General features: G+C 44.1%; 1 protein-coding gene across 1 annotated transcript in view; it reads right to left on the reverse strand.

The window, feature by feature from the left end:
- The window catches only part of LOC142749195 (adipocyte plasma membrane-associated protein-like), a 51578-nt gene that overhangs the window by 30794 nt on the left and 6557 nt on the right, over window positions 1–14227 (reverse strand). Inside the window, exons 2-3 of the mRNA XM_075856897.1 lie at window positions 4273–4362; window positions 3926–4044 (exon numbers count right to left, since the gene is read on the reverse strand). Of these exons, the coding sequence (XP_075713012.1) occupies window positions 3926–4044; window positions 4273–4362 (209 nt within the window). The remainder of the gene's footprint in view (window positions 1–3925; window positions 4045–4272; window positions 4363–14227) is intronic.

A 14227-nucleotide genomic window follows, 5' to 3' on the forward strand; every position in this document is an offset into this window, starting at 1 on the left:
ATTCTCGGTCCGTGTGCAACAAACTCACCTTTATTCATGACTTATTCATTTCTAACTCTCTCAACCTTCTGGCTCTAACGGAAACATGGCTACACCTGTCTGACACTGCTTCCCCTGCTGCTCTATCTTATGGTGGTCTCCAGTTTTCTCATGCCCCTAGACCTGTGAACAGACAGGGTGGAGAAGTAGGTATACTTCTCTCCCCACACTGCACTTTCCAGGTCATTCCCCATGTACCCTCACACTTTTGAAGTCCACACCCTCAAACACTTTCACCCATTCTTCCTCCAAATGGGAGTTGTATACCGCCCCCCGGGCTCACCACTACTGCCTGTCTTCCACTATTCCCATAATCTGAAACACCAATTCTCATCATGGGTGACTTTAACATCCCCATTGATAACCCAATCTCCTCATTTGCCTCCCAGTTTCTATCTTTAAAGAGGCTCTGTCACCAGATTTTGCAACCCCTATCTGCTATTGCAGCAGATAGGCGCTGCAATGTAGATTACAGTAACGTTTTTATTTTTTAAAAACGAGCATTTTTGGCCAAGTTATGACCATTTTTGTAGTTATGCAAATGAGGCTTGCAAAAGTCCAAGTGGTTGTGTTTAAAAGTAAAAGTCCAAGTGGGCGTGTATTAGGTGCGTACATCGGGGCGTTTTTAATACTTTTACTAGCTGGGCGCTCTGATGAGAAGTATCATCCACTTCTCTTCAGAACGCCCAGCTTCTGGCAGTGCAGACACAGCGTGTTCTCGAGAGATCACGCTGTGACGTCACTCACAGGTCCTGCATCGTGTCAGACGAGCGAGGACACCGGCACCAGAGGCTTCAGTTGATTCTGCAGCAGCATCGGCGTTAGCAGGTAAGTCGATGTAGCTACTTACCTGCAAATGCTGATGCTGCTGCAGAATTAACTGTAGCCTCTGGTGCCGGTGTCCTCGCTCGTCTGACACGATGCAGGACCTGTGAGTGACGTCACAGATCTGCACTGCCAGAAGCTGGGCGTTCTGAAGAGAAGTGGATGATACTTCTCATCAGAACGCCCAGCTAGTAAAAGTAGTAAACACGCCCCGATGTACGCACATAATACACGCCCACTTGGACTTTTACTTTTAAACACAACCACTTGGACTTTTGCAAGCCTCATTTGCATAAATACAAAAATGGCCATAACTTGGCCAAAAATGCTCGTTTTTTAAAAATAAAAACGTTACTGTAATCTACATTGCAGCGCCTATCTGCTGCAATAGCAGATAGGGGTTGCAAAATCTGGTGACAGAGCCTCTTTAAAGGGATTTTTCCATGAGAGACATTTATGACCTATCCACAGCTCGCTGAGCTACGCCGTTTCCGTAACTCCCACAGTAGTGAATGGCAGTTACGGAAGCAGCGTAACATGCGAGCTACGCTGTTTACGGAACTAACGACCATATAACCTTTTTCATGGTCGGAATTCACCTCATTCAGTCGCAACACAGAGCGGCTGAACGGGGTTTAGAGGGCCCCCGTTCTGGAGATAGATACGGGTCCCAGAGGTGGGACCCGCATCTATCTTACATTTATGACATATCCTGTGGACGTCATAAACGTCTCTCATGGGAAACCCCTTTAACCTCGTCCCTAGGTCTGTCACAACTTACTAACTCTCCTACACATGAAGACGGGAATTCACTTGACCTGGTCTTCTTCCATCTCTGCTCAGTTTCTGACATTAATAATTCTCATCTCCCGCTCTCTGATCACAACCTTCTCTCCTTTACTATCACAAGTGCTCTGCCACCTAAGAACGTGCCTACTCATCAGACATACAAAAATCTACATGCCATTAACACTTGGTAACTCATAGAAAGTCTACAGTCCTCACTGTCTCCTATCTCTTCCCTCTCCTGTCCCACTCTGGCCGCCAAACATTACAATAACGCTCTAAAAAATGCTTTGGATGAAGCAGCCACTCCCCCACAATCCGAACCACTCAGCAAAGACGTCCACAACCCTGGTACACACCTCAATCCCGCTTTCTTCAGCGGTGCTCGAGATGTGCCGAACATCTATGGAGAAAATCGCACTTGTCATCAGATTTCCTTCATTACAAATTAATGCGGAGAACTTACAACTAAACAAACAAGTCTATTTCACTTCTCTCATCTCCACACTATCTAACAATTCAAAACGCCTCTTTGATACTTTTCACTCCCTCCTTAGTCCTGAAGTGCAGATGCCGATCACAGATCTCAGTGCTGAAGACATGGCCACTTATTTTAAAGTTAAAATTGACAACATCCGCCATGATATTATCTCCCAGTCCCCTAGTAACACCGATCCCCTTCCCTCCTGCACTCCTTCTTCACTTTCAGCATTTCACCCAATAACAGAAGAAGTCTCTAGGCTCCTCTCTTCGGCTGGGTTCACACGACCTATTTTCAGACGTATACGAGGCGTTTTTTGCCTCGTTTTACGTTTGAAAATACGTCTCAAATACGTTGTCAAACATCTGCCCATTACTTTCTATGGGTATAACGCTGTATTGTTCCCACGACGCGTAATTTTACGCGTCGTACGGCAATTACGACGCGTAAAATTACGCCTCGTAAAAAGAAGTGCAGGACACTTCTTTGGACGTTTTTGGAGCTGTTTTCTCATAGACTCCAATGAAAACAGCTCCAAAAACGGACGTAAAAAATGGCGCGAAAACCGCCGCGAAAAATGCGAGTTGGTCAAAAAACGTCTGAAAAGCAGAGTCTGTTTTCCCTTGAAAACAGCTCTGGATTTTCAGACGTTTTTGGTCACTACGTGTGCACATACCCTTCTTCTCATCCTACTACCTGTCCTAGTGATCCTATCCCCTCACACCTCCTCCAGTCCCTCTCCCCAGCTGTCACTAGTCACCTGACTAAAATATTTAACCTCTCTCTTTCCTCTGGTATCTTTCCCTCCGCTTTTAAACATGCCATTATAAACCCATTACTGAAAAAAACAACTCTTGACCCATCCAGCGCTGCTAACTACCGACCAGTCTCTAATCTGCCCTTCATCTCCAAACTCCTGGAATGCTTGGTCTACTCTCGCATTCTCCGCTATCTCTCTGCCAACTCCATTCTAGACCCCTTACAATCTGGTTTCCGCACTCTACACTCCACAGAAACCGCACTTATTAAAGTCCCATATGATATTTTGGAGGCTAAATCTAACAGCAAATACTTTCTACTGATTCTTCTGGATCTCTCTGCAGCCTTTGACACTGTAGACTACCTACTCCTACTAAACATGCTCCACTCTATTGGCCTTAAATAGGCTCTGTCATCAGATTATAAGTGCTCTATCTCTTACATAATGTGATTGGCGCAGTAATGTAGATAACAGTGGTTTTTATTTTGAAAAACGATAATTTTTTAGCAAGTTATGAGCAATTTTAGATTTATGCGAATTACTTTCTTAATGCCCAACTGGGCGTGTTTTTACTTTTTAACAAGTGGGCGTTGTAAAGAGAAGTGTATGACGCTGACCAATCAGCGTCATACACTTCTCTCCATTCGTACTCACAGCACAGAGTGATTTCGCGAGATCACGCTGCGCTGTCACATACACCCACATTAACTTTACTGAAATGTCTTGAGTGAATAGACATTGCCTCCAGCCAGGATGCGATGTCTATTCACACTCCCGACACTTCAGTAAAGTTTCTGTGGGACTTACACAGCACAGCGTGATCTACACTGGGGGAATTAAACCAAATTTTCTTGGTCATGCAACTTGCATGACTGAGACAAAAGGTAAGTTTCAAATACTCCCCGCCCTCCCCTTTAATCGCTCTGACAGCAGTTTTGAGGCATCAAAACTGCTGACAGTTTCCCTTTAATATTGAGGAACATATAATTTTCTTGGATGTTTCATTATCTGCTAAGCATCTACTTAGACTTCACCTTCATGATCACTGGTAAATGACTCTGGGCCTTTTAGCTGTCCATAAAACTGTCTTTTCCCATGATGCAGCTTTCTATTTACCGTCAATGGTCCAATTAGTGGTGGTGGTTTTTCAAACCTGAATAAATTAAACAAGAAGACAATATTACTAATATACACTTCCCGCAAGAAGGGACCAGGGAAGCAAGATGCAAGCATTAAGATGTTGCTCTTCCTGTGTACTTTCTTCAATTCTGCCGATTGATTTGTGTGAATTGAAGAAAAACATAAAAAGTGTTGTCAAGATTTGTGCCAATATAGACTGAAGAATAGGAAATAATAAGCCTTTTTGTAAGATCCCAGTTACCTGAATGGCTCGGGGTCAATTGGTGATGGCAGCAAATATATTCCCACAATTGTAGCGAGACAGGCTGCAGAAAACCCCTGCTTGAGATACCTGCAATTTTAAGAAGTGTAGAACGTATTATGCAAAATTTCAACAATGAATTATGTCTCAAAGATTAGTCCTAATTCTAAAAATAGTAATGGGGTTGTACATGATTAGAAAAACATGTCTGCTTTCTTCCAACAGCAGCGCCACACCTTTCCATTCACTTCAATGGAGCGGAGCTGCAATACCAGACACAACCCATGGACAGGTGTAGCCCTGTTTCTAGAAGAAAGCAGCTATGTTTTGCTAATCTTGTACAACCCCTTTAACCCTTCCCTCTTTGGCCACTTTTGACCTTCCTGACCGAGCCTCATTTTTCAAATCTGACATGTTTCACTTTGTGTGGTAATAACTTGGGAATGCTTTTACCTATCCAAGTAATTCTGAGGTAGTTTTCTCGTGACACATTGGACTTTGTTACTGGCAAAATATGCTCGATACATTCAGTATTTAATTGTGAAGAACACCAAAATTTAGCGAAAAATTGCAAAAATTTGCATTTTTCTAAATTTAAATGTATCTGCTTGTAAGACAGGAAATAAGGGTAAGGCCACACACTGCGTCGTTGACGTGCTTTTGTTGTGTTTGAAAACCGCATGCGGTCAACTGCATGCGTTTTTTGTCTCTGTAATGCTGCAGTTCTGTTGCGTTTTTAAAGGAAATAATTGATGGACATAGTTTTCACCCGTGTTGAAGTTTGTTAGGAGCTTCCTGTATATTTGAAAATTCACTGAAGTGATAAATGAGTAAAATGTATAATTTTTATTTCATAGCTATCTAAAAACAGGGGTACAATCACCACTGTGAAAAGCCCAACTGTGTATTTAAAAACGTATTAAACACAATACTCCCAGTCCTAGTTCGTTTGCGAACCCTTTGTGACTGGGTATGTAAACAGAGATATCAAAATATGGAATCAGCGTATAACATTGGTAAAGCAGTGGTTTGGACCCTCGTTCACACAGGAGCCTGCATTAACCGCACCAGATTCTCCCAATGTACAGATGCACAACAATGCCACTGCCCCCTACGCAAAATTCCCTCACTTCACCCGACCCAAGCTTCCTGTATATAGTTCATTACAAGACATTGCAGAACTGTTCGCAAAAACGCAAGCAGTTCAGCAACAACTTTGGCAGCGCGGTCAGTAACTGCATGCGGTCGGACATTGTGAAGATGCAGTTAACTGCACAAAAAACACATTGTAATATAATAGCAGCAGTCTGTCCATAACAAACATTTCACCATTGACTTCTATTGAAAAATTAATTGTTGCGGTTTAAAAACGCAACATAAACGCACCGTGTGGCCTTACCCTTATACAACACAAAATTATTGCTAATTAACATCCCCCGTATGTCTACTTTAGATTGGCATAGTTTTGAATATACTTTTATTTTTCTAGGCGGTTATAAGGCTTAGAACTTTAGCAGCAATTCCTCACATTTTCAAGAAAATTTCAAAAGGCTATTTTTTCAAGGGCCAGTTCAGTTGTGAAGTGGCTTTGAGGGCCTTATATATTAGAAACGCACAGTAAATCACCCCATTTTAAAAACTTCACCCCTCAAAGTATTCAAAACAGCATTTAGAAAGTTTATTAAAAAGAACCTTTCACCTCCCCATACATGTGCAGCTGAGAGCAGCATGTGATGGACAGGGCTGAACAAACCCTGGGGCCCTTTACATTTTTTTCTACCTCCCTCTGATATTTAGAGATCAGTGCCGTTATATTTGGCGCCCGATATTTAAATAAGCGCCTGAACAGTCACCGCGGCGTGTACTGGCAAGGGGGCGTGTTACTATGGCTGTGACACTGTCCAATCAGATATGGACAGTGTTACAGCAAGAGCAGGGAGAGAGAGTGTGCGCGCGCGCACACACGCTCTCACTCTTCAGCTTTCAAGATTAATCTTCTGCCGAACTGGCAAAGAGGCGTCTCACTGCTACAAACAGTGTAAGAGCTGTGGAGAGGAGAGCGCGCTCTCATCTCTTCAGCTCTTGCGAGAGATCAGTCTTGTATGGTCTGCCGGACTGACAAGGGGGCGTGTCTCTGCTACGGACAGTGCAAGCACTCCCCAGCTCTTACGCTGTCTGTAGCAGTGACGCGTCCCCTTGCCAGTTCGGCAGACAAAGTACAAGACTGATCTCTCACAAGAGTTGGAGAGATGAGAGCGCGCTCTCCTCTCCACAGCTCTTAGGGTATGTGCACACACACTAATTACGTCCGTAATTGACGGACGTATTTCGGCCGCAAGTACCGGACCGAACACACTGCAGGGAGCCGGGCTCCTAGCATCATAGTTATGTACGATGCTAGGAGTCCCTGCCTCGCTGCAGGACAACTGTCCCGTACTGTAATCATGTTTTCAGTACGGGACAGTTGTCCTGCAGCGAGGCAGGGACTCCTAGCATCGTACATAAGTATGATGCTAGGAGCCCGGCTCCCTGCAGTGTGTTCGGTCCGGTACTTGCGGCCGAAATACGTCCGTCAATTACGGACGTAATTAGTGTGTGTGCACATACCCTTACACTGTCCGTACAGTGACACGCCCCCTTGCCAGTTCGGGTGAAAAGACTGCAATCGCACACTCTCTCCTCTATCCTCGCTCTTGCTGTGGCACTGTCCATATCTGATTGGACAGTGTCACAGCCATAGTAACACGCCCCCTTGCCAGTACACGCCCCATTGACTGTTCAGGGGGTTATTTAAATATCAGGTGCCAAATATAACGGCACCGATTTCTAAATAACGGAGGGAGGTGGAATTTTTTTTTTTAAAGTGCCCCAGGGTTTGTGCAGCTCTCCCCATTACATGCTTCACATGTATGGGGAGGTGAAAGGTTCTCTTTAACGCTTTAGACGTTTCACAGGAATTAAAGCAAAGTAGAGGGGAAATTTACAAATATCATTTTTTTTTTTGCAGAAATTAATTTTCGCTTTTGCAAAGCCCCTAAGGTACCAGTACAGTGGAAACTCCCCAAAAGTGACTCCATTCACGAAACTACACCCCTTGAGGAATTAATCTAGGGGTGAAGTGAGTATTTTGATCTACAGGTGTTTCATAGATTATATTAGAATTGGGAAGTGAAAATAAAAACAATCCTTTTTCTTCAATAAGACGTAGTTTTAGCTCAATTTTTCATTTTCTCAACAAATAAAAAGGGAAAAAAAAGCAACCCAGCATTTGTAAAGCAATTTCTCCCGAATACGGCAATACCCCATATGTGGTCATAAACTGCTGTTTAGGCACACAGTAGGGAACAGCAAGGAAGGAGCGCGATTTGGTTTTTGGAATGCAGATTTTGCTGGATTGATTTCTGGTCGCTATGTAGTATTTGCAAAGCCCCTGTGGGACCAAAACAATGGAAAAAACCCAGAAGTGACCCCATTTTGGAAACTACACCCCTCAAGGTATTCACCTAGAGGTGTAGTGAGCATGTTAACCCTGCAGGTGTTTTGCAGAAATTAGTGTGCACTCGATGTTGCAGACTGAAAATTGGATATTTTCCATAGATATAACAATATGTGGTGCCCAGCTTGTGCCACCATAACAGCTTTCTAATTATAAGGCCTCATGCACACGACCGTAGCCATGTGCACGGCCATGATTTTCGGTTCGGCCGGCAGTGGAATGTCACCTTTTGCAGCTTTGCTTTTGCTTGGTAGTAGTTTTGTTTGAGTATTACTTTATAGCACTTTTTTGTTTTACAACTTTTTGCACAATAAAATTACTTTTGTAAAAACAATGTTTTTTTCTGTCGCCACGTTGCGAGAACCATAACTTTTTACTTTTTTCGTAGACTGAGCTATATGAGGAATTGTTTTTTGCGAGACGAGTTATAGTTTTATAGGTACCATTTTTGGATACATGATCACTTTTTATTCCAATTTTTGTAGGGCAAAGTGACCAAAAAACAGAAATTCTGGCATTGTTTTTTACACCGTTCACCGTGTGGAATAAATAACATAATATTTTTATAGTTCAGGCCGTTACGGACGTGGCGATACCAAATATGTATGGTTTATTTATTTTTTTCAGTAATAAAGGACTTGATAAGTGAAAAAGGGCAATAGTGTTTTATTTTATTACTTGAAGCTTTTACAACTTTTTTTTCACGTTTTTTACACTTTTCTTTAGTCCCACTAGGGGACTTGAAGGTCCAACTGTGAGATTTTTTTTCTTCTAATACATTGCACTACCTATGTAGTGAAATGTATTAGATCGGTCAGTTATTCACTGACAGCAAGCCGATTAGGCTTAGCCTCCGGGGGGGCCTAATCGGCTTCCATAATGGCAGAGCAGGAGGTCATTGTTAGGCCTCCTGCTGTCAAAGCAGCAGTCGGCAGCCCTGCGATTGCATGGCAGGCCTGCCGATCTGCTACCAACCTCTAAGATGCAGCGATCGTTTTCGCTGTATCTAAGGGGTTAATAGCAAGAATCGGAGCTAGCTCCGGATCCTGCCATTACAGGTGGATGTTAGCTGTAACATACAGTTGACATCCACCGCTGATGACGCCGGCTCAGCTCCTGAGCCGTCGCCATCTTGACGGTGGCTACGGAAGCCTTTTAGGCCCCGCCTCTAGGCGGTGCCTGAAATGCTTCCGTACTAGGCATACCAGGAGGCTAGTGTTAGGCCTCCGGTTGCCTTTGCAGCAACCGACACCCCGGCAATTTCATTGCTAGGGTGCGGATGAGCTGCAAACCCCTTAAATGCAGCAATCGCTTTTTACCACTGCATTTAAGGGGTTAATGGTGGGGATCGGAGCAAACTTCGGTCCTTGCCATTACCCCAGGGTGTCAGCTGTAACATACAGCGAACACCTGGGGATGGTGGCACCGACTCCACTTCTGAACCGGTGTCCACCATTTGTCGTATGTCGTAAAACTTTATTAAAAAGTTTGTTGTTTTTTTTACACAGTTTATTAGTCCCCCTAGGGGACCTGAACCAGCGATCGATAGATACTGATGTATTGCAGTATATTGTAATTTTTACAGGCTCCTGTAAAGCCCTGCCAGAAGCATGAGATGAAGAAAGGCAGTCCTGGGGGCCTTCATTAGGCCCCTGGGCTGCCATAACAACCATCAGAACCCTGCGATCGCATCGTGGGGGGGGGGCAATGAGCTGTCAGAGGAGGCGCCCCCCACTTTCTAACATCTTAGATGCTGCGATCGTGATTGATCGCAGCATTTAAGGGGTTAAACGGCCAGGAACAGTGCGATCACTTTTCCTAGCTGTTAGTCCCGGGTGCCAGCTGTAATACACAGCTGACCCCCGCAGCATATGGAGCGGGCTCAGTGAGCCCACTCCATACATCGACACCCCCCACCCATCACCACGTTGAGCTATTGCATCGTTGTGCGGGAACAGGTTAAGATACTGCTCACACAGAGTATTTGTCAGGCTTTTTTTTTGCCAGTGGCCATTGAATTTAATGCAAGGACCGTGGGCAATAAACACGGCGAAAAACGCTCAGAAACAAGTGTCGCAGGTTTTTCAAGAAAGAACACGCCGCTTTATTTTTCCACAAATGACCAAAAGCCGCCTGGGGGAAAAAAACGCCTCTGCTTCCCATTGAAATCAATGGGGGGTGATTTCAGCGTTTTTTGGCACTGATTCCGACACGGTTTTCCCATTACCACTACATGTTCAGACCTTGGTGTTTTTGCGTTTATCTACTTGAAGAATTTTTTGGAATACGTTTTCCTAAATTTGGCCACCCGCCTTTCATTTTTTATTTTGCTGATTTTTTTTACATATTTTAGTAAGCTCTTTATAATTTTTAACATCTAAAGCTGTACCCCCAGATTTGTATATTTCAAATGCACATTTTTGAAAATTCATTGCCCATTTTACAGTAGGTGTAAGCCATGTGGGGTTTCATTTTATATGTTTATACGTCCTATAGGAATATACACACAAAAGTATTGGGGCACACCTCTTAACGCTTTCCCCCTGCATGCATTCTGGGCCTTAAAGTGCAACTAAACGTTCAACAAACTTCTGACATGTTATAGTGACATGTGAGAAGTTTGGATTGGTGGGGGTCCAAGCGCTGAGACCTTCACCAATCGCTAAAACGAAGCTGCAGAAGTGGTCGTGTCAGCGCTCAGCCGCTTCGTTTCTGTTAGGCCTTTTCCGTAAAGCCGATGTATCAGAGTACAGGCTCAATAGAAAGTCTATGAGCCCGTACTCCGCTACATCGGCTTTCCAGAAAAAGCTAAACAGAAACTAAGTGCTCACACGACGACTTCTGCCGCTTCATTTTGGTGGGGGTCTCAATGCTCGGACCTCCACCAATCAAAACTTCTGACATGTCACTATGACATGTCAGAAGTTTGTCGAACATTTAGTTACCCTTTAAGGACAAGGCTATTTTTTTTTAGTCACATCCAACGTGTTATAACTTTTTTATTTTTCAGTCGATGTCGCCATGTCGCTTGTTTTTTGCGGGACTTCATTGCTACCATTTTCAGGTACATGGGACTTCTTGATTAACCTTTTTTATTATTTTTTTTTGAGTGGGAAATGGAAAATAGCAATTTTGCCGATTTGCGTGTTTTTTTTTTTATGCCATTTACTTTGCGCTTCAAATAAATATGCTAACTTTATTTTTTGGTCATTACAATTGTAGCAATATCATATATGTGTAGTTTTTATTAATTTTTTACAAAATAAAACCACTTTATATGAATAAAAAGTGTTTTGATTTTTTTTTTTCTGCGTACTGTCGCCCGGAATATCCGCTGCGGAAAATTGCTGCATTAACCTGTCATTGGCTGCAGCGGTCAGATGGTATGAAATCATCCCATGAGGCTGGCCTGGAGGAAGAAACGGACTCCTAGGTAAGTATAGTGTTTTTTTTCAGAGTTGCATTTTTAGCGGCGCAATCGTTGCCAACCTGCTGCAAAAAAAAACCCGCAACAACTGCAATTTGTTGAGGGTTTTACCTCCCATTAAATTCAATGGTGAAAACCTGCAGTAAATATGCAGCAATTATGCAAATACAATTCACATGCTACCGGAATAAAATTTCTGGGCATTTTTTCTGCTCAGCGTGTGGATGAGATTTGTTCAATCTCATCCACTTTTCTGCTACTGTATTGTGCTGCGTGTTTTCTTTTTGAGTTGCAGTTTTCCGGACGGAAAAAAACGCAGCAATTTCGCTACGTGTGGACAAGCCCTTACCAAGGTTTTCCTCAACAGTGACATTCTCAACAAGCTCTGCATGTCAGAAATGACCAGATCCTGACACACTGCTTCAGTTTAAGTTTGGGTTCACACAGAGTTTTTTTCTACCTGCACGCCGATTTTTGCAGCGTTTTTCGCCCGCAGCCATTACGACACGAAATACGCTTCTTCTGCCTCCCATTGATGTCAATGGGAGGTCAGAAGCATAAACGCCCGAAGACAGGGCATGTCCCTTCTTTTTCCCGCGAGACGTTTTTTCCGCTGGCAGGAAAAAAACGCCTCCGCCTCCCATTGAAATCAATGGTTGGCATTTTCGGCTGTTTTTTGGCGCATTTTCCCTAAGGGTCAGTTCACACTGAGTTGTTTTACACGTTTTTTGACGCGAAAGATTTTCTGCCTGCAAAAAAACTCAGTGTGAACCAAGCCTAACAATCTAATTATTTGTTTTCTACTTACTCACAATGTATACTTTGTGGTCACTGCACTTTTCGTTATGTACTTCTATATTGCTGGACAAATTGCTTTCTGTACAATGTTCATTCATCTTTATACTTACTAAAAATCAAATAAAAATTATTTAAAAAAAAATTTAAAATTACCAGATCCAACAAAGCATCACCTCTAGTCGGGTCTTCTACACACTGAGCCATAAATGTATACTGCAACAGGACCGTGACGTCAGAAGCTTCAACAGCGCTAGTAGATGCAAAAGAGCAGAGATGAGCTTCCACAGCGCTGGAGTCCCCGGCTAGAGAGCTAGGGGATGCTCTGCCCCGGGACAGAGACGTCGGGAGTTTCCTATCGCTGGAGTCTCTGAGCAGAGCATCAGCTAGCGCTCTGCCTGGGGGACTCCAGCACTGCTTCTGATGTCACTGTCTATATATGGACAGTGACTTCAGGAATTTTCCCAGGGCGACGTATCCCATTGTATGGCATATGTTTGGGCCACTTGTCTGAGGTATACGTCGGGGGTCTTCCCGACGTGTACCTAAGTCAGAAGGTCTTAACGTGACGTGAATGGAGCCTTATTCCCTGAGCTCCCGTTGTGTTTCCTGTCATGCACATGGCACAGGCAGTATTCCAGAGAATACTACCTTGAAGGTCTTTTTCTTCAACTTGGAGCCTATTTCTTTAGAATTATTCTTAAAGGGAACCTGTCACCAGCATTTCACCTATTGAACTTTACTTCTCCCTCACTGGCTGCTGCTATAAAAAGTTCATTGCCGTTATCCGCGCTCCTAAACTCCTCTTCCGACTGTAAATATCGGTCTGCAAACGTTTTGCGCCTTTTATCGTAATTATGCGGTGTCCCTTTGTGCGCACACACCAAAAGAGGACATCAATGCACAAGCGCAGGATTTTGTGTGCTGGGGGAAGGCGAGGAGCTGTCAATCAAAAGTAAGGAGGCGGGGTAAACTCGGAAAGACTTGAGGATTGAAGATTTGACTCTTTCCAAACGAAGATTTGACTCTTTTCAAATGAAGATCTGACACTTTTGTGCTCATTAGCATACGGTGTGGGAACACTAAAAAGCTAAATACTAAAGCTACAGAGCCGACTAAGAAGACAATTATAGGTTATATAGAAATGATTTTTCACCCACTACCACCAGGTATAGTCGGTTTAATAGGTGAAATGCTGGTGACAGGTTCCCTTTAAGGCTCCTCCACCTGCCATGTATTCTATTGTTGGTTTCTACATGGACCACGACCGCTGGATCATCGCCAGCCCCTCCAAATAATTTATCCACCTGTTCCACTACATGCCGAATCATTCAGATGAGTCTGTGTTTGTGACAAATTATTATGTCCATCGTCCAGATTATAGAATCCCCTATAACTAATAATCGTCTTGTCTTACCTACATTACCATCCCCCTGCCTACTAGATGGGCTGTTCTCCCTGCTCTTAGGCCTCCCACACACGAGCGTGTTTGGTCCGTGATATACGGTCCATGTGTTGGCCGCATTTCCCGGACTGAACACACTGCAGGGAGCCGGGCTCCTAGCATCATAGTTATCTATGACGCTAGGTGTCACTGTCTCGCTGTACTATAATCATGTTTTCAGTACGGGACAGTAGTTCCGCAGCGAGGCAGGGAACCTAGCATCATAGATAACTATAATGCTAGGAGCCCGGCTCCCTGCAGTGCGATCGGTCCGGGAAACGCGGCCGACGTACGGACCGTATATCACAGACCAAACATGCTCGTGTGTGAGAGGCCTTAGGCAGAGCAGCATCCACTAGGGCTGCCATTTCTGAGACTGGAGTAAAAGAAACAGGAATGGCCTTTTTCTGGGAACCCTTTCTACTGCCCTTAACCCCTTCCCGACATTTGCCGTAAATATACGTCATGGAAAGCAAGTGCTTCCCGCAAAATGTCGTATACTTACGCCAAATGTTTGGCACCGGCTCAGAAGCTGAGTCGGTGCCATCATCGTCGGATCTCAGCTGTATCTTACAGCTGACATCCGACTGTAACGGCGAGGACCGAAATTAGCTTCGATCCCCGCCATTAACCCCTTAAGTGCAGCGCTCAAACGCGATCGCTGCACTTAAGGTGTTTGCAGATCATCGGAACCCCAGCGGTGGCTGCAATGGGTTCCGGCGTCATCAGCGATGGAAGTCAGCTGTACTGTACAGCTGACATCCACCTGTAACGGCAGGAACCGGAGCTAGCT

The sequence above is a fragment of the Rhinoderma darwinii genome, chromosome 3 (assembly GCF_050947455.1).
Source record: "Rhinoderma darwinii isolate aRhiDar2 chromosome 3, aRhiDar2.hap1, whole genome shotgun sequence".
Taxonomy (NCBI): domain Eukaryota; kingdom Metazoa; phylum Chordata; class Amphibia; order Anura; family Rhinodermatidae; genus Rhinoderma; species Rhinoderma darwinii.